At 36.9% G+C, this 19,247-nt stretch overlaps 4 protein-coding genes across 4 annotated transcripts; 3 read left to right on the top strand and 1 right to left on the bottom strand.

Moving 5' to 3' along the window:
- Positions 1-75: 75 nt before the first annotated feature.
- LOC127986671 (BRCA1-A complex subunit Abraxas 1) lies at positions 76-2,916 on the top strand. The gene is made up of 9 exons (XM_052589000.1): positions 76-455; positions 575-665; positions 758-794; positions 1,123-1,189; positions 1,288-1,484; positions 1,567-1,686; positions 1,897-1,981; positions 2,082-2,196; positions 2,349-2,916. Exons 1-9 carry the CDS (start codon positions 369-371, stop codon positions 2,723-2,725), a joined length of 1,176 nt encoding a protein of 391 aa, XP_052444960.1. The 5' UTR covers positions 76-368; the 3' UTR covers positions 2,726-2,916.
- LOC127986691 (28S ribosomal protein S18c, mitochondrial) lies at positions 2,911-4,136 on the bottom strand. Its single transcript, XM_052589024.1, has 6 exons — positions 3,968-4,136; positions 3,684-3,742; positions 3,494-3,577; positions 3,366-3,423; positions 3,221-3,280; positions 2,911-3,130 (listed from the first exon to the last, which is right to left on the bottom strand). The coding sequence occupies exons 1-6, from the start codon at positions 4,038-4,040 to the stop codon at positions 3,054-3,056; spliced, it is 411 nt and encodes a 136-aa protein (XP_052444984.1). The 5' UTR covers positions 4,041-4,136; the 3' UTR covers positions 2,911-3,053.
- A 913-nt stretch (positions 4,137-5,049) lies between these two features.
- Positions 5,050-12,241, top strand: helq (helicase, POLQ like). The gene is made up of 19 exons (XM_052588970.1): positions 5,050-5,107; positions 5,232-5,548; positions 5,628-6,207; positions 6,328-6,506; positions 6,980-7,180; positions 7,668-7,740; positions 7,833-7,930; positions 8,012-8,110; positions 8,220-8,365; positions 8,599-8,838; positions 9,228-9,369; positions 9,443-9,547; positions 9,635-9,845; positions 10,025-10,182; positions 10,405-10,503; positions 10,831-11,004; positions 11,110-11,223; positions 11,330-11,464; positions 12,037-12,241. Exons 2-19 carry the CDS (start codon positions 5,354-5,356, stop codon positions 12,118-12,120), a joined length of 3,033 nt encoding a protein of 1,010 aa, XP_052444930.1. The 5' UTR covers positions 5,050-5,107; positions 5,232-5,353; the 3' UTR covers positions 12,121-12,241.
- Positions 12,242-12,454: 213 nt separating this feature from the next.
- On the top strand, positions 12,455-16,988 carry LOC127986662 (heparanase). The gene is made up of 12 exons (XM_052588992.1): positions 12,455-12,820; positions 12,898-13,037; positions 13,598-13,726; positions 14,028-14,201; positions 14,342-14,513; positions 14,643-14,690; positions 14,792-14,885; positions 15,012-15,118; positions 15,785-15,899; positions 16,004-16,128; positions 16,229-16,381; positions 16,580-16,988. The coding sequence occupies exons 1-12, from the start codon at positions 12,603-12,605 to the stop codon at positions 16,737-16,739; spliced, it is 1,635 nt and encodes a 544-aa protein (XP_052444952.1). The 5' UTR covers positions 12,455-12,602; the 3' UTR covers positions 16,740-16,988.
- The last annotated feature ends 2,259 nt before the right edge of the window (positions 16,989-19,247 follow it).

The raw sequence follows: 19,247 nt of genomic DNA, 5'->3' as shown, positions 1-19,247 counted from the left end.
TTTTTTTGTTTTGTTTTGTTTTTTATATTAATTACAATTAGAATTGGCCCGGTGTTTATCCAAATCATGCTTCTTGCTTACTGGGATGCAGCCTATGACAGTGAAAAAAAAATTCAAGCATAAAATCCCAGACAAAATCCCCCTCAAAACAAAAATATATGCTTTAAAACCCCAAGTAGTTTCACGAAAACTTGAAACTTACTCCGCTCCACACGGTGGCAGAATAAGACAGTGTTTAGCTGCAAACTGCTGTATCTTATGCAGAGAATAACTAAACGAAACCTACGAGCGCAGAAAGTTTATACATGTATCGTGGTAACGTATAACTATGAGATTGCGGTAGTCAACACACGATTTAGTCTGAAAGCATGGAGGAATTCAACACAACTGTTCGTATATCGGGTTTCGTGTTGAGTTCACTGATGTTTCATCATTTGAACAATGATGCGGATGTGGTAAGATCTACAGTGTGATCCATGGTTCTGAATTAAATTGCAAAGTAAGGAGTCAAAGATGTCTGCTAAGCATTTTTTCAGACCCTTAACTTCTGTTTATGTTTGTACTATGATTAAAGGAAGGTCTTATTCTTGGAGAGAGTGTGGGAGAGGAGAACTGCAGGATCACCGACTCTCAAATTGATCACATACAGTTTGAGCACACTCTAAGTAAATCGACTCGAATTATTTAATTTTGGCATAGAATAGTTACAACACGAAACCCAAAAACACTAGTGTCATGATGTTTTCTCTTTTTGCAGATGTTCAGAAACACATCCCGTGTCATAAACTCCACAGGTAAGTCAATTGTATTTTTCTCCATGAACCTTATTATATGAAGCAGTGGTTCTCAACTGGTTTTGCTTTATGGCCTGGATTTTATATTTGGAAATCAAGTGGTGACCCAATATGGTACAAAATTGTTTATCGTACAAAAATGATCAAATGTGCACTGAAAATCCAAAATTGCACGCAAAAACAAACAAATTATACAGTGTTGTACTATTCACATTTAGGACTTTTTATGTATTCTTTTTTTAGCCACAACTCACCAATTGAAAACCACTGATATAGAGCTTTTAAAAACATTGACATTTAATTTACATTGCCTTAATTCTCTTGAAAGCTTCTACAGTAATGTTGGGGATGTCAGTGAAGAGAAAATAAGACACATTTTGTCTGATTACCAAGAGGTATTTTCTAAATGATAAAACATCTGCTCATTTTCTACCAAAATGTGATTTGCATTGCAAAATCGTGTTGTTGTTATTCCACATTTACTTGTGTCAAGGAGAATGTGATTGGTTGGTACAGACAACGAAGAAACACCAGGCAGCAAATGACTTTCATGGAACAAGTAGTTCATCAGAATATGAGAAAGATTTTGTCCGATCAGGAACTTGTTTTCATGCTGCTCACACCGTCTCAGGGAACAGCATCCGGCTCCACTCATCGACTTGAGTTCTCAGCTTTCATATGGCACAGCAGGTGAGATCTGACACTCATCTCTGGCACACAAACATTCAGTAGACTTCTGGAGCTTAGAGAACTATTTATTTCCTCCGTGCAGCCAGTACATCAACATCCCCATCTTTGTGAGCAACCTGGGAAACCTTGAACAACAGGACTACTGGAGAGTGTCAGGCACATGTCCGTCTTTAGGACGGAGTGAAGCTGTTAATCAACACAGGTACTGTACATTCAGAAGGTTTCCCGTTAAAAGAATAGTTCAATCAAAAATGAATATTTGCTGGAAATGTAAATGCATTCGCAACTTTCCTCTAAACCACATAGTAGTGCAGTAAAAACACATTTAGGGAAACAACTGCATATTATTTCCCCCTCCACCAAATATACAAATCCAGACTTTTCTTTAGAAGTGATCATTTTTCTCTCTCAGGACAAAATTCTTCTGCTCAGGGGATGATTTAAAAGAGGTCAGAAATATCAGCAGCATGAATGATGGCTTATTAGGAGAAATGCAGGTTAGTGACTACATTTATTATTAGTTGCAAACATGTATTGAGTGTGATTTGTGTATATTTTAATCATATGAACAATTCATATGCATCTTTTGTTACACAGAAAGTGTGTAAGGAAGTGGAGAAGAGTGAAAGAGCTGTAGAGAAGCTTCAAGAAGACATCAAACAGCTCAAGGAGGCAATCAAGGAACAGAAGAAACACTCGGAGGAAAAGGAAAGTAAGATCTCTATTGCACTTTATATGGGTCGATTACAAACTACAAACATTTTCATTACTGTTCATTCATTACTATTCATTTTTTAGTGTGCTTCCTTACATAACTTGTTGTAATGTGGCGATCTAAACTCTCCAAATAACTTTCTATTTCAGCCCAAAAACATGCGTCTCCAGATGGACTCAAAGAGAATGTACTTCTGTGCTCCGCTCTCAGAACGCTGTTCCCCGATGCGCCTTCATTACGGACACAAACCCTCACTGTTCAGGGTCTCCCTGTATTAGAACTGTGCTGTAATACTGACCATAACATTGATATTCCCACCAAGCTGCCTCTGATTCTGGAGAATCAACGCCCCAGAAAGGAGGACACGGCCCCCCGACTCAGGAAAAAATGCCTTGCCTCTGGCTATCCTCAAAGACTTAAAAGGAAGAGGAAAACTAAAAACACCAGCGAGTCTGCATCTGACAGCGGGTCAGATACAGAGATCGAGATGAACGGACAGAGCAAAAGTATCTCTCCTACCTTTTAAAGAAGGAAACCGAGCCTGGTTTTATTGGTACTACAATCTAGCCACGACTGGAAAGCATTACACATTTTAAACCTAGAGGTTGCCTTTAATCGTAATATGCGTTGTATTTTGTTAATTGTTTAGTATCATTTTCTTTTTTAAATTGAATTGTAAATGTTTATGAATTCCTTAAATTAAACACTGAATTCACACATTTGGTGTTTTTATTTAAATCTGGTTATTGTAATTATGTCCCATTGTTTATTTTTCACCATTTTAGATATTTTACACAAGTCACAGATTTACAGAAACAAAAGGGTGGTATGCATTGTCTGTCTTTATACAGAACCTATTCAAAATGTTTGATACCACAAATATCAGGGTCTTTAATAAACTGTGGATCCTTCAGAGTGACTGACATGAAACCTGTGGACAGTACAAAGACCTTTGTTAGTCGAATATTTCATTCATAAAAAATAATATCAACAAATTAAAGCCATAACATAAATTCTTTACCCATTGAACGAGCTTTCTTTATTGCCTTCGATACCTCTTTCTGCTTCCGACCACACAAGCCTGTGAGCAAGAGTTATGGTGTCTCAAATTACTAAATCACATTTATAAAAATATGAATGTGAACATCTGAACACAGTCCTCTCACCTGTTATGTGTCTGCCGTATATTCTGCCTGTGTGTGGGGAAATAAACTGGGACAACAGCTAGAGGAAAAAGAGCTTTTTGAATATTCTGCCATTACAAATACTTATAACTGATATACATTTTACCAACCTGGACGTTTTTGAAGTCTACAGTTATATTGCACAGGATGCAAGTTTTCGGAGGCGACTTGAACGGGTTTTCCATTTTTGTAGGCTGGATAAGACACAATGTTTTAATATTAGTGCAAATAAGTATTCAAACTGTTTTCAGAGAACTTCAACAATTAAAGTGTCAAGCAGAAACGTAGAAAAAAGCTTACCATATCATCTTTCTTTAGAGATTCTTCCTGAGATGTTGTCAGACTTCTGATGCATTGTGCTAGAAGAGATTAAATATTCTTAAAACATTTCATATGTAACAAGCGATCAAACAATTACGTAAAACATATTATATATATTACATTTCTATTACTGATAAAGAAGCTGTGTGCGTCTCATAAGACTGCTTACGAAAATGTACTGGTTACTGGGTAAGAGAATAACTAAACGTCCTGAAAAACAATTTGCATACTAAAAGATCGGGAAAATACTGTGGCAGAGATACCTGTAGCCCTAGGTGTGACCGGTTTCTTGGGAAGAGCCTGTAATAACAGGCGACTAAGAGAAAGGGCAAACATTCCTCGATGTGTTCAGGAGGCCACCATGACCGTCTCTCTGCCTGCTTCTTCTGCAGAGTCGTTCAGCGCGTTTGTTGCAGTCTACCGCCACCTGCAAGATCGGAGCAAGCGAACGTGAGTTCAAAATGTATTTAAAGGTAAATTAAATTAAATTAAATTAAATTAAATTAAATTAAATTAAATTAAATTAAATTAAATTGAATTAAATTAAAATAGAACGTTAGTGTAAAAGGCTATAAAGTTATTTTTTTTTTTTGTTATTGATATATTTAAAGTTTTAGCTATTGGTATATAATAATTGACAATTGTTATAATATTTCACAGTTGAAGAATCATTAATAAAATAGAATAATAAAACAGTGTAAAATTTGTATTTAAAGCTTTCGTGATTTTGTAGATTTTTGTGTATGGATCATTTTGGATTCTTGAAAGACTTGTAATCAGTTTTCTCACTCTTTTTTGGAAGGAGAATGTGTAAATACACTCGGAAAAACTATGAAAGTTTTAGACTTTTAGCTTCTGACATTATATTGGCCTAATTAACAAAAAAATTCACAGATGAAGAATCAATGGTATATAATTAAAATAATAATAATAATAATAAAACTGACCATATGTATGTGCATATTGCACACTTTCACCTGTTGAAGTCTGTTGGTTATATGTTAACTGTTCTGCAATTTCTGGAGCAAGCTCCCAATAATTTCACTCACGGTGATGTGACAGTAAAAGTGACTTGACTTGACTTGACTTAATAAAATAATAGAACAATTGTATAAAAAGCTTTTGTAGCTTTATAGTTTTGCAAGTGTATGGACCATTTTGCATGTCTTTTGAAAGTCGTTTCAATAATAAAAATAAGATAAATGATAAATAAAATAAAATATGACATATTAAAGGATTTTGAAGTTGTATGTTTTTTGTTTTGTTTTGTTTTTTGCATTTTCTGAAGGATTGAATGGACTTTTGTTCTGCCTTTTCGCGTCTTTAACAGTCACGTGGTCCAAATGCGAACTCCCATTGGTTAACTCCATCACTCATCTTTTCGAAAGTAATCCTGGGTTTTGGTAAATATTGGCTGTTGTGTCGCCGCTCACTATTTAAGTGTTATTCTGTGAAATAATAAATAATTGGTTGTTTTGTTATGGTTTTGATGTAGTGACTAATGTCAGTTACTTGACTTTCATTCAGACTTGGATGAATAAATAGCTTCGGCTCTTTGTTGTGGTTGTTGTCAGTTACTGAGCCTACAGAACGGCAGTGTAATCAAGCAATGCGTAATATCAGTTTCCAGTAGCTTTACACTAGCAGTAATGAATACTGACAACCACATGCACGAGATTGTGGTAAAGCGCAACACTTCGTCTTCAAGAAAGAGATCAAGGGATGGCATGAGAAGTCACATCACTCCAGCCAAGAAGCGGTCAAGTTTCACATCAGAAACATGCTCTACTGTTGAAGGACACACTCATACTCCAGACATGAGTGAGAACAAAGGCACAGAGCTGGTAAGCAGACCCTTCTTGCTTTCATTGAAAGATGTACGTTGATTTCAAGCATACCAATAGTGTTTATTTTCTTATCCAGTGCTGCAGTGATAATGAGGACTTATTTGAGGGTTATGACAGCATTGTGGGTGACAGCTCATTTCTGGCTAAGCTTGAAGATGTGGAGCTCCAGATGAGGCAGTGTCAAGACCAGCAGACTCCAAATGCCTGTGAAGATGATCTTTCAGACTCAATCTTAGCAGAGGATTTCAGAGATTCACCACCTAGAGCTTTGCCGAGCTCTCAGCTTGAATTTCAAAAAGCTGTCACGAGTCCACACAAAAGCCCTTCCAGGGGTGCACATAACACCTCTACCCCTGATCTGATGAATCCCAGGCCAGTTGTCAATCATGCAGATCTCACTGCCAACAAGCCACCCCCAAAGGCCAGAAGAAGCATGAAAGATCATCTTAAGAAAATACTGATAGACAATGCAGCAACATCCTGTACTGTCTCCAAGACGGTACAACAAAAGGAAGCAGTGATGACTGAAGAAATGAGTTTTGCCATGCAGGCCATGGGGTCCATATCAGCTGAGCAGGACCTGGGGCCTTTTTTTGGTCTCCCATCCAAAGTTAAAGACCTTATTTTGAAATTAAAGAGAATCCAGGACTTGTATGGTAAGTATTTCACATCCTACCCAATCCAGTTTTGTCCTTATTGGCATCTGGTAAATCAGTGTTTTAATCCTTTTGTTTTTTTTTTGTTGTTGTTGTTTTTCTATTCTCTTTTAATTTCAGAGTGGCAGAAGACGTGCTTGAGCCTGGATTCAGTGCAACAAAGGAAAAATCTAATTTATTCTTTACCAACAAGTGGAGGAAAGACTCTAGTGGCAGAGATTCTCATATTTAAAGAGCTCTTGTGTAGAAAGAAAGATGCACTGCTTATTTTGCCGTACATATCCTTGGTTCAAGAAAAGGTATAAATGTGCAAATTTTGGCATGATTTATGTATCATCTAAACAGTGGGGCAATTGTTAATCAAGCCGATTTAGATTATTACTGCGTTGTTGATACACTTATATGCATTGATTTGACTTTAAGGGGATGTCGTGGCCTAATGTTCAGAGAGTCAGACTCGTAATCCAAAGGTTGCGAGTTTGAGTCTCGTCCGGAAGGAATTGTAGGTGGGGGGAGTGAATGTACAGCGCTCTCTCCACCCTCAATACCACGACTGAGGTGCCATTGAGCAAGGCACCGAACCCCCAACTGCTCCCCGGGCGCCACAGCATTGGCTGCCCACTGCTCCGGGTGTGTGTTCAAAAATGGCCTTGGTGTGTGTGTGTTTGTTCACTGCTGTGTGTGCACTTTGGATGGGTTAAATGCAGAGCACAAATTCCGAGTTTGGGTCACCATACTTGGCTGTATATAACGTCACTTTCTTTTCCTTTAGGTTCGAGGGTTATCTAGCTTTGGAATTGAGTTGGACTTCATGGTCGAGGAGTATGCTGGCAGTAAAGGGAGGTTTCCCCCAGTCAAGAGAAGAAATAAAAACTCTCTGTACGTCACAACTATTGAGAAGGGTCACAGTCTTGTCAATTCACTGATTGAAAATGACCGCCTAGACAATATTGGTCTGGTTGTTGTGGATGAGGTATGCAACACAAACTACTACTATTATTAAAGTATATTTTTTTTGTTGTGTTTTTGTTTTGATACACTACATGAGAAGTCTGGGGTCAGTAAGATTTATTTGCATTTATTTACATACAGTAAAAACTAATTTAGTAAAATATTGTTTCAAATTAAAATAATTGTTTTAATACATTTTAAATAAAAAAATTAAAAGATTCTGTGATAGTAAAGCAGAATTTTCAGCAGCCATTACTCCAGTCTTCAGTGTCACATGATCCTTCAGAAAATAGTATAATATGCTGATTGGTGCTCAAAAAACAGCAACTTTTTTTCAGGATTCAGCACCATTAAAAATACATTTTTTTGTAACAATGTAAAAGTCTTTACTACCCTTTGTGATCAATTAAATGCACCCTTGCTGAATCAAAACATTAATTTCATAAAAAAAGACCACCAAACTTTTGAACAGTAGTATGTATAAGCTTTCCACATAATTTTTTTTTCAGCTTCATATGCTTGGTGATGGAAGCAGGGGGGCAATTCTTGAAATGACTTTGTCAAAGATTCTGTACATGAGCAGTGAGTATCATGAAACTCACACACGCTGTCCTCTATCTGTGTGATGGTCAATCATTACAGATTCTGATAACTCCATTGTCTTTTCTCCCCAGAATCCACCCAAATTATTGGTATGAGTGCTACGCTAGGCAACGTTGGAGATCTTCAGACTTTCCTGAATGCTGAAAACTACACCAACGACTTCAGACCTGTGAGACTGTTACTTATTGTGATTTATTAAGGCTTTAAATTTGATCACCTCAATTCAAATAAATAACTGCCGATTCTGTAGGTTGAGCTGAAAGAGTATGTAAAAATAAAGGACAGCATATATGAAGTCAACCCAAGGGAAGAGACCTGCTTCAGTTTCTCACGACTCCTGGATTTTAAGGTATTGATGATCATCTGTGGCCAAAGCTCCGCACATTTAAGCTTTTTTTAACTCAATAAGATATTGATCTAGTAAACCCATTGAAACATTGTGCAATGGACTTTCTCAGTATTCCAGTGGAATGCAGAAAATGGACCCTGACCACATCATAGCTCTGGCTACTGAAGTCATCCCTCAGCAGTCCTGCCTCATTTTCTGTGCCACCAAGAAGAACTGCGAGAACCTAGCTGGAATGATCTGCAAGTATTTAAATAAGTGCGTAGACCTTTAGAGTCCTTAAAAGGATAATCCACCCAAAAGTGAAAACTCTCCCTAGTCTCATTCCAAACCTGTGTGCATTTCTTTCTTCTGTAGAACACAAAAGAAGAAATTTTCAAGAATGTTGGTAACCAAACAATTGTGGGTCCCATTGATTTTATGGCATGTTTGGTTGCCAACATTACATTTTTGGTGGACTTTCCGTTTAAAAGTCACTGCCATTTTTACAGGGAGTTTTTGAAACACAAGAAGGCAGAGAAAGCCACTCTTCTTGGTGAACTGAAGAGCAGTGGGAATGGATCCTTGTGTCCTGTGCTGCAGAAGACTGTGCCCTTTGGCCTGGCCTACCACCACAGCGGCCTGACCAGTGATGAGAGGAAACTGGTGGAAGAGGCCTATTCCTCAGGGGTGCTTTGCCTTCTCACCTGCACCTCTACTCTCGCTGCTGGCATCAACCTTCCTGCACGCAGGTTTGTGTAGACCTATGCATCAGAAAGCCTCAGATCTGTATTGAGGATATGCACTGACATCATTTTCCCGCCAGAGTGCCAAAAGAGCCTGCTGTGTGACTTGATTTAATAGGGAAGCTGTGAAAACGGTTTCTTTAAATTGCAGGGAACAGTGTTTCTCTGTAATGTAGCTTTTGGAAGTCTGTAAAAATATTGCTTGGATATCTTGTCAAATCTCTTTGTACAGTCAAAAGATCTTTCCTGTTTTAGATGTGTTTTGTGTTTTGTGCATTCATGCTGGAAACCGATGCTACCATTCAGTCTTTTTGTCTCTCCAGCTGACGGTGATGCCACGTGCATGCTCTCTGTTGATGTGCGTTTCTTAATCATATGCATCTGCTACTTCTCAGGGTCATTCTGCGCTCCCCATATGTAGCTACAGAGTTTTTAAAGAGAAATCAGTACAAACAGATGGTAGGCAGAGCAGGAAGAGCAGGAATTGATGCCATGGGTGAGAGTATCCTGATCCTGCAGCACAAAGATATAGACATGGTAAAGAATCAGTTTTTTTTTTTAATGCATGTTTTATTATATTATATTAATTGCATGGATATGTTTACTTCAGGCCAAAAAACTGCTTTCTACACCAATGGAGAAGTGTTACAGTAACCTTCTACATGATGGAGGGAGGGGCCTCCTCAGTCTCGTCCTGTCACTCATTGGGCTGAAGGTTTGTGGAATGTTTTGATGTAGTGATAATTGAGAAATTATGTCTAGATAAGAAGTGCTAACACTAATGTGTTTCGTTTAATTTCAGATAACTACAACTGTAGAACAAGTGAGGGATTTCATGAAGGGCACACTGCTTAGTGTGCAGGAGGCTCAGGTCAGTCCAGAGAGGAGTTTGTGGGACCTTACAGTGGAGTCTATAGATACTCTGAAGCAGAAGAGCCTCATCGAAGTCTCTGCTGATGTAAATAATCAAACCATTCTCCAGATCACCAGGCTCGGGAGAGCAACATTCAAAGGTAAAACTAAACATGGTATGAGGATTGGTATAATTTCATGTTTTAATGAGTATTATGAGAATTATTCTAGATATTTAAATATTTACCACATGATGGCGATACGATCCAGTTTAAAAATTATACATTAGCAGAGCCTCCTTTTTTGTGTTTTCCATTTAAAACTTTACTTGTTGTTTCAGGTTCAATAGACCTAAGCTACTGTGATCTGCTCTACCAAGACTTATCGAAAGGGCTGGAGGGTTTACTCCTCAATAGTTTTCTTCACTTAGTGTATCTGGTTACTCCATATGACATGGTAAATCAATGCAAACCAGATTGGATGATCTACTTCAGGCAGGTGGGATGATTTTGTGATTTTTATTTTTTTGTCACACTACAAGTTTTTTTATGTTTTTGAAAGAATCCTTTTTTCATCAAGGCTGCATTTAAAAAAAAAAAAGAAAAAAAAAAAAAAGTAAAACAACCCCAAACCTGGGACAGTACAGAATATCACCACCTTCATCTTTGTATTATTGTCATTAATGTACTCTTCTTTAATACAAATGTTTCATTGTACCAGTTTACTAATTTGTCAGCTGCTGAGCAGAAGATGGCCACTGCGGTCGGAGTGCCTGAAAGTTTTGTGGCTAGAAAGGCAGCGGGACAGAGCGTGAGGAAGGTTGGTAAAACAGCATTCTTCTCATACTTGAGAATACCATACTAGCGAAACACAACCGTTTTTGTTGTGGGTCAAACAGCCTAGGTATAATAACCCTGCTGTAAACAGATATCATTAGCTGACGATGTTTTAAAAAATTAAACATGTCTTACTTCAATCCTAATCCTCTTAAAGGATTTACAGAGTGTTAATGCTAAATCTACATTTAAACCTTCTTAAGTTTCTGAGGTGGAAAGTAATGATTTACTGTGACTTAATGTGAAACATCATCAGACCTGGATTTCACAATGAATGTTTTTGTTCCTGTTTCTCGTACCTGCATCTCAGTCTGTGGATGTTGTGGTAGTGAATAGGTTGTATCTGGCTTTGGTGCTCTACTCCCTTCTGAAGGAGACAAACCTTTGGGATGTGTCTGATCGATTTCAGCTGACCAGAGGCTTTGTACAGACTCTTCTCAGCTCAGCTTCCGCATTTGGCTCTTCCGTGCTGCACTTCACTGAGGTTAAGGGCACATCCTGGCATCGTTTAATACATATCAGCTGAGTTGACAAATCTACATCTGTTCCTATCTTTAATGGATTAAAGTACTATGTCTGTCCATTTCAGGAGCTGGAGGAGTTTTGGGCCTACAAGGCTCTACTCTCAGAGCTGACCCGTAGATTGACTTACTGTGTGCAGGCCGAGCTCATTCCACTCATGGAAGTGGCTGGAGTCATGGAGGTGTGTGTTGCTGCTGCTCATTTTGTCTCTCTAATATAACTTACAAGAACATTTGCTTGAGAGCTGTGATATTATTTTTTTCTTCTTTCATTCTCTTTTTCTTCAGCATCGTGCTAAGCAGCTGTATAATGCTGGTTACAAGACACTGGCACATCTTGCCAATGCAGATCCACAAATTTTGGTCCAAACTATTGAGAACCTCTTCAAAAGACAAGCCAATCAAATTATTGCATCAGCCAAAGTAAGTACTATAGAGCAACATTATATATTCAGCTTAGTCTTTTTATTTAGTTTATCCAAAATAAAAATTCTCATCATTTATTCACCCTCAAGTCAAACCTGCATGACTTCCTTACTTCAGAAATTATGTCAAATGTTGACATTTGGCCTCAAATCATTATAAAAGCATCATAAAGTTATTTTCTCAAATGATGATGGCTCACGAAGGCTTCTTTTATTATAGAAAGGAATCCAGTGCTCCTCTTTCATCCAAAAAACTTTAAAAGCCTTTATTTGCATTATGGCCATTACAATATAAACATTTAAAATGACCAAAACACTGCACACGGATGCGCCCCTCAGCCTTCCTCAGAGTGTGTCAAGGCTACTTTTATGATGATTTTGGTGATTCTGTATACTTTTTGTTACCATATATTGTCAATGCATGCAAAAAGACTGACCAGGACAATCAGGAAATCCTTCATTCCTCATCAGAAAGAAAGTCATACATGAGGGTGTGAAATAATTTTTGTTTATGGATGAACTATACTTTTACGATGTACATAAGAACATTTTTTACATTTTCATTTTCAGATGTTAATAAAAGAGAAAGCAGAAGCCTTGCAGGAGGAGGTGGATGACCTGCTTATGCTGCCATCTGATATCCCATTGTTGTAAATTTGTGTTTATTTTTTTATTTATATTATGTAAATAGCATTTATATTATTTAATCTACCTGGCATTATGTAAACTATTTTGTAACTACATGTCTGGCTGAAATAAAAATGGAAGTAACCTCGTTTTTAGTAGCATCTCTGTTACTCATTTCCATGGTCAAGTGTTATTTTGTGTCATAAAGACTTTATGACGTCTGCCACAAAGGGGAAACAACCACAAACAGCGTGATAAAGTTCCAGCGCTGCTCTTGTTGTGAGTGCCAGCCAATCAAATAAGGCATGCAAATAAATGAATTAGCCTGAAGCCACGCCCAGAAGTCACCAGCGTAAGAGATCTTTTTTTTTTTAATTGTCATGAACTGGTCTAACAAGAAAGAAGGAAGTAGCTTTGACGGTGCCAATAAATAAATAAATAGAATAATAATATTTCGCCTCTGTATTTTGGATGATGCCCGTGAAGAGCGACATCGGTGGACTGAACAGATGAAGTCCGCGGACACAGCAGTTTCCACGATTGTAGCCCTTGCTTTGTTTGGCTCGTTGTGTGTCGGAGCCAAAACGGTGATATCTGTTGATGATGTTCAGTCAATACACGTCGACCTGGATCTGTCCCGTGTGGTCCGACGGGTGGACGAAAGGTTTCTCTCCGTGGCCATAGATGCGAGTTTAATCGCCCAGGAGAAGTTCATGAACCTACTGAAGTAAGTAACTTCTCTTAAACCTCAAATGAATACAGTTGGGATGTAACTTTAAAAGAAGTGATATGGTGTTTATGTAGTTCTCCGAAGTTAAGAACCCTCGCCAAAGCCTTGATCCCAGCGTTTCTGCGATTTGGAGGTACCAAACAAGATTTCATGAAATTCAACCCACGCGGAAGATATTTTCAAGGGAGAGACAACAGCAGCAGCGCTGTTCGAGGTAACCTCTTCCACTTAGCATGACTTAAAACTTGTTAAGTAAACCACATCCTCTACAGTAGCTGAGAAAGCTGACTGTGGTGTGTTATCATCTGACTTTAACAGCATTACTTTTAATGAACAGTGAACCGATTCACACGAACAGGCTGAACATACAATGCACCTACACAGCTTGTTGTATCTTAAGATTGTAGTTGCCCCCAAAATTATTTTGACACTAGTTTATTTTTATTTTTTGCGATGACATTTAACCACCTGGGTTCAAGGTTTCTTACTGGAAGCTATATTAGATCACATAACAATGTTCCACATTTTACAAAACTGAAACTGATACAAATACTTTGAATTTGGTCTCACTCCCTCTCAAACACACAATGTATATATGTGTGTATATTAAATTAAATTAAATTTATGCATTTAGCAGACGCTTTTATCCACAGCGACTTACAGTGCACTTACAGTGCATCAATATATATATATAGAGAGAGAGATGAGATCAGTTTTTTTATATTGTTATTATTAGATTTATTTAATCGGCCTTATCTGTTGTTATTCCTACAGGAAAATTATGTGAGAGACTTGAATTGCCTCCATTTCTGGAAAACCGGTTAAAGCAAGAATGGGTCCTACAGTCAAAGACTTTACTTCAGGAGGAACTAGAGGGAAAATACAAAAAGACAAAATTCTCTGGTAAGTTTAATTTCACTTCTTATAAATATTTAATTACCTAATGGAGTCAGTTCCACAAAACGTTGTTCTCTAGCAACAAGGTAAATTCCACTGTCCCACACTTCTAAGTGTCAGAAAATGTAAAGTTTAATTTTGAATGAAAAGTCTTCTTTACAAAAAGACTGCATGACAGCCAAAAACTATAGCAATTATATGGTAGCTATATGTATATAAGCTCTGGGCAATCATTATTACTGAACCCAGTAATGTATTCAGATTTTCACAGATCATAAAACGTAAAAGTCACGTGTCTGTGTTTCAGAATATGCTGTCGATCTACTATACGCCTTTGCGAACTGCTCTGGTTTGGACCTCATCTTCGGTTTGAATGCTTTGCTCAGAACCAGCGAAAACACATGGAACAGCACTAATGCAGTACTGCTGTTGAAGTACTGTGAGTCCAGGCAGTATGTGATGTCCTGGGAGCTGGGGAATGGTAAGATTTGGGATCTTTGCTTATGCGCATGCACATGTTCCTGTCTTGAATTACCTGATCATTTTTATATGATTATCTGTTGTTGTTGTTATTATCTCAGTTGATGCCTTTTTTAAATCTCATTAAATCTCTAATTTTAGAACCCAACAGCTATGAGAAAAAAGCAGGGCTCAGAGTGGATGGTCACCAGCTCGGTCAGGATTTTGTCCATTTGCATCAAATCCTTCAGGAATCTGCGGTCTACCACTCAACAGGACTATATGGACCAGATGTTAGTCAGCCACGAGATCACCGCAAAGATTTGTTAACTGGGTAAGCGTTCAGAGGAAATAGTTCTTAATTGAATGGATTTTCAGCTATGCATATTGTCTGCACCATCAGTAATACTAATCCATTTGAGTATCTAAGAAGCATGACATGGTTGAACATTGACTTTTATAGGTTTTTGGAGACTGGAGCAAAGGCCATTACTGCATGCACCTGGCATCAGTAATTTATGATTTCCTTCCTTTCACTAAAATCAGCAATGAATTAATTTGCTTGTTATTAGTCTTTGTATTGAACTTGTTCTCCTTTTTTCTTCTTAACAGCTATTATGTGAATGGCCGAGACACGTCTTTAGAGGATTTCCTTGACCCTGAAGTGCTTGACACTCTCGCAACAAAAATTAACGAGGTCCTCGAGGTACCAGAGTAATCCTGCACAATATATTAAAACAAGATGTTTTTAGTATTATTCAGATTTCTCACATTCAGAAGTGAGCAATGTCAGATAATGACTCAAATGAACTGATAAACATACTGCTTTCAGATTGTTGAATCTGTTTCTCCGGGGAAGAAGGTTTGGCTAGGAGAGACGAGCTCAGCATATGGTGGAGGTGCTGTTGGACTCTCTGACACGTTTGTTGCTGGTTTTATGTAAGTCAAAGAGATTACAGAAGAAAGATTGGAAGTCAATTGAAACTTACTGTGCTTAATGTGCAATCAAATACAAATAGCAACATAAATGAAAGAAATGGCAGTTACTGATACACAAGTTTCCATAATTATTCTAATTATTCTAATTAAAAAATTAAATGGTTTTAACCTTATATATATATATATATATATATTTTTTTTTAAAGTTAGTATTTTTTTTAAAAATCTATTTGAAAGAAGTATCTTAGCTATTTATTTATTTAATATAATTAAATAAGTAATATTGAAATATTTTTACAATTTTATATGACTGTTATCCATGTTAATAAATTATTTTTTTAATCATAATTTATTCTTGTGATGGAAAAGCTGAATTTTCAGCAGCCTGCATTATCACATGATCCTCCGGAAATCTTTCTAATAACACAGTTGTGCTGCTTTATATTTTTGTAGAAAATCTGATCCGGATTCTTTGAATTTATATGAACTATAAATCTTTTATAAAGATATAAATGTCTTGACATTCACCTTCGATCAAACTAATGCATCCTTTCTGAATAAAAGTATGAATTTCTTGTCAAATGTAATGTATTATATGTAATATATTATAAATAAAAAGATATACATTGTTTATTATAGATATTCTATCTGTCTTGTTTATTGAAGGTGGCTGGATAAACTGGGGCTTGCTGCCAAGCTTGGTTTAGATGTCGTCATCAGACAAGTGTTAATTGGTTCTGGCACGTACCACTTAGTGGATGATAACCTAGATCCTCTTCCAGTAAGTGTTTTTTATGTGTTTGATCTTTGCTGCATAACTTCTGTATCGGACCAGTTTATTATCCTAGTTTATCTTTCTTTAAAATATTTTTTGTATTATGGCAGGATTACTGGCTATCATTGCTATACAAAAGGCTTGTTGGTCCAGAGGTCTTAAAAGCACAAGTTCTTATGAATTCAGGACCAAAGAAACCAATCCGGCTTTACCTTCACTGCACAAACAGAAAAAGGTACTCATATTCTCATTCACAGTGATTTATTTTTGAAGGAAGTTAACTTACCTTTTGAAAGGTTATGATTTTTTACATATGATGTCTTTTTCTTTTTCAGCACACATTATAGACCAGGTGCTGTGACCTTATTTGCCTTGAACCTAAACAAAAATGAAGTCATGATCAGTCTGCCTGCACACACAGCCAACAGCACCATTGTAGCATTTGTGCTACAGTCAGCTGAGACTGGCCAACAGAGTCTTTATTCCAGGTAATGTCTCATGACATGTACAATGCAGTCATGTTACACTACACTTTACTTTATATTTATTACCTCATATTAGAAAGACTACACAGAATAGTCAGCTTTTTATACATTTTAACCTAAAATTGAAGCCATTCGACTAATTATGCATCAACTATTGTAGTAACAAGACTGTTAAATCCAACTTTTTTGTCCATTTTGTAGGTCAGTCAAATTGAATGGACAAGTGCTGAGGATGGTGGATGACCGAACACTTCCTCCACTGAAGGGAAGTGAGCTGCCGCCTGGAGAACGCATCAAGCTGCCTGGGTTCTCATTTGCATTCTATGTTCTGATTGAAGCAGAAGCTCCGGTATGCAAATGAGCTCTCATAAAGAATCAGGGACACAAAATGTGTGATGACAAGAGACACTATTTTATGTGAGGGAACTTTACACTTGAAAGAAATTAATCAGTGTCGTATTATATTATCACTGTTTTATTATTTATGAAAATTCATATTTATTGCAAATATCAAGCTGTAGCCAAAAAGAACTTGTTTTATACTTCATGAACAACATGCACTGGGTTTAATCTGTTTTACATCTGTTGAAATAAACCGATTTTAATCAAAGTGCACATTTGTCAAGACATTTAGTTTGACAAGTTGAAGTGATCCATTATTTTCCAGCACTCTGTGCTTATAGCAGTCAAACCTTTTGATTCTTAGTCATTTTCTGTCTTTGTGATTCAGATCTGTGTGTGTGTGGTCAGCTAAATTTAAAGATGTATTATAAAATGATTGAGACATTTAAGAATCCTCTCAAAGAGTAGACAAAAGAGGTCTCATTGCACTTCTCTCTCAGCGTGTGATGATTGTAGCAGAAAGTCTGTATTAGACGACAAATGAAACATCTGTGATATCTTAAGTGAGAACACAGCTGGTAGAAATACAGATCAATATTCCTTGACTAGCTGCTTGTGTAATCTGTGAAAAAAATTGATTTATTTTCATGTAGAGGAGGATTGAAATTTTATATAATCATTTAACTACCATTTCAACTGATTGAAAAAGCATGGAAAAGTCATCAAAACCTCATCTAAAATAAACCACCAGCATATAGATTGTACTCAAAAGGAAAGCTGTTTTTGTAAAGTAATGACAGCAGTTTTGTTTAACCAGCCACCTGTTAATAGCACATTATTGAACATTTGATTTGCTCAATGCCTACTTGGGGTCTTTAGTGGACAAAACCCTGCAGTGGGGTATTTTTTCCACCTGGTGGCGATGTTTACTGCTGTTGAGAGGCTGAATCGGAATATAATCCACATTACATAACGTTATGAATGTAGACCACAAGCTTTATTCATTGTTGGTGATTTTCAGTATTGTGAGGTTCTAGTTTGGGATAAATACTTATTATTTATATATATATACACTGTAAATAAGGAAGCTTATGATTTTTTTTTGGTATATCCCAATTATTACATAAAATTTTGAAATTAAGAGATTGACAAATAGTAGAAGTCGTTCAATTTAATATAATTGTGTCTATTTATGTCATAATTATGACTGTCTCATAATATTTTACCTCTGAATTTTTGCTCATGTCATACTTATTCACTCCTAATTTTAGGTTATGTCATAACTATGACTTTCTATCTCAATTTTCACACAATTACTAATATCATTATTTGTTTTTTGATATTTTGTTTTTATTTCATAATTATGAAGGTTTATCTCCTAAGTTTGACTTTTTTATGTCATAATTACGACTTGGTGTCTAATAATGTCATAATTTTTGCAGTAGTTGATAATTATTTTCAATGCATAAAATTTAACTAACTGTATATAATTGGCTGGTGAAAATTAATAATGTGCCTATATTTGTTTCATAAGTACTTTTTCTATTACTGGTTCAATTCTTAAATAAATAATATGCAATCCATCTGTACCGCTTTCTAAGCTCATTTTACTGAAAATCCTGGTTTGCATGGTTCTCTCATGAACGAGCGCAGTAAGCCCTGCGGTGTCTGTGCTAAGTTGAGCATGGCAGATGCTGAAGGGGTCGTTGTTTGCAGTGGCCCCTTGATAATACGAGGCTTGTGTGCGACGAGGAGAGCAGACTCTGGCAACCTCTGCCAGTCAGACATCTTCTCCATCTCCCATGAGAAATCCCACGGCCAATGACCACAAGTCCTCACTCCAGCAGTGTGCTGTGTCCACAGAGCCCTCTCAGCTTCATTAAGAGGCGCCGTCTGGAAACATGAGGGGATTTAGGCAGCGTCAGAGATTTAGGCAACCCCTTTGGGCAACCCTGACTGAAGTATTTCTATACTAATGACCCCGTGAACCGGGGAGTTTCGTACTTTTTGATGCCAAGGGCACACATATAGCCTATGACGTTAATTTTCTCCTTAATATAATATGTGACACATTAATTTTGGCCGCTGTGAATTATTTTCTCTTAAAAAGGTTTTATTTTTTATAAAAAGGTGTCAAAGTTGGTGCTCCTCTACTTCAAGATATTATTGTGTGATGCTGGGTCATTGATTTTTTCAGCACTCAATAAAAATCTTTATTTTACTGAACACGTTTAAGCCTCTCTCTAAAACCTGCTAGCCATTCTTTGCCTACGGCTATACGTTTTGGAGTCCAGGAGTTTTCAGTAGGTGGTCTAAATAAGGATTTCCAGTTGTGTGTGTGTGTGTGTGTGTGTGTGTGTGTCTATATATATATATATTTATTTATATTTGTATGTGTGTGTGTGTGTTTAACAAAAATGTAATATAATGTTTATAATTTAATTAATTTAATTTAACGTTTCACTGAGGTAAAGATAAAATGTAATGTACAAATTAATCTGTATATCTGTGATTGAAAAAAAAAATG

The sequence above is a fragment of the Carassius gibelio genome, chromosome B21 (genome assembly GCF_023724105.1).
Source record: "Carassius gibelio isolate Cgi1373 ecotype wild population from Czech Republic chromosome B21, carGib1.2-hapl.c, whole genome shotgun sequence".
Classification (NCBI taxonomy): Eukaryota; Metazoa; Chordata; class Actinopteri; order Cypriniformes; family Cyprinidae; genus Carassius; species Carassius gibelio.
This window is presented reverse-complemented; position numbering and strand designations above follow the sequence as displayed.

Excerpts from the sequence above, each read along its gene's own strand:
- LOC127986671 (XM_052589000.1), top strand. The coding sequence starts at position 369 with ATGGAGGAATTCAACACAACTGTTCGTATATCGGGTTTCGTGTTGAGT. Across the intron at positions 1,190-1,287 it reads TTTTGTCTGATTACCAAGAG|GAGAATGTGATTGGTTGGTA; the intron begins GTATTTTCTAAA and ends ACTTGTGTCAAG. Across the intron at positions 1,982-2,081 it reads GCTTATTAGGAGAAATGCAG|AAAGTGTGTAAGGAAGTGGA; the intron begins GTTAGTGACTAC and ends TTTGTTACACAG.
- LOC127986691 (XM_052589024.1), bottom strand. The coding sequence starts at position 4,040 with ATGTTTGCCCTTTCTCTTAGTCGCCTGTTATTACAGGCTCTTCCCAAG. Across the intron at positions 3,424-3,493 it reads TAGACTTCAAAAACGTCCAG|CTGTTGTCCCAGTTTATTTC; the intron begins GTTGGTAAAATG and ends TTTTTCCTCTAG. Across the intron at positions 3,131-3,220 it reads AAAGAAAGCTCGTTCAATGG|GTTTCATGTCAGTCACTCTG; the intron begins GTAAAGAATTTA and ends TACTGTCCACAG.
- helq (XM_052588970.1), top strand. The coding sequence starts at position 5,354 with ATGAATACTGACAACCACATGCACGAGATTGTGGTAAAGCGCAACACT. Across the intron at positions 5,549-5,627 it reads AGAACAAAGGCACAGAGCTG|TGCTGCAGTGATAATGAGGA; the intron begins GTAAGCAGACCC and ends TTTCTTATCCAG. Across the intron at positions 10,504-10,830 it reads CGGGACAGAGCGTGAGGAAG|TCTGTGGATGTTGTGGTAGT; the intron begins GTTGGTAAAACA and ends CCTGCATCTCAG.
- LOC127986662 (XM_052588992.1), top strand. The coding sequence starts at position 12,603 with ATGAAGTCCGCGGACACAGCAGTTTCCACGATTGTAGCCCTTGCTTTG. Across the intron at positions 13,038-13,597 it reads CAGCAGCAGCGCTGTTCGAG|GAAAATTATGTGAGAGACTT; the intron begins GTAACCTCTTCC and ends TTATTCCTACAG. Across the intron at positions 14,202-14,341 it reads GTCCTGGGAGCTGGGGAATG|AACCCAACAGCTATGAGAAA; the intron begins GTAAGATTTGGG and ends CTCTAATTTTAG.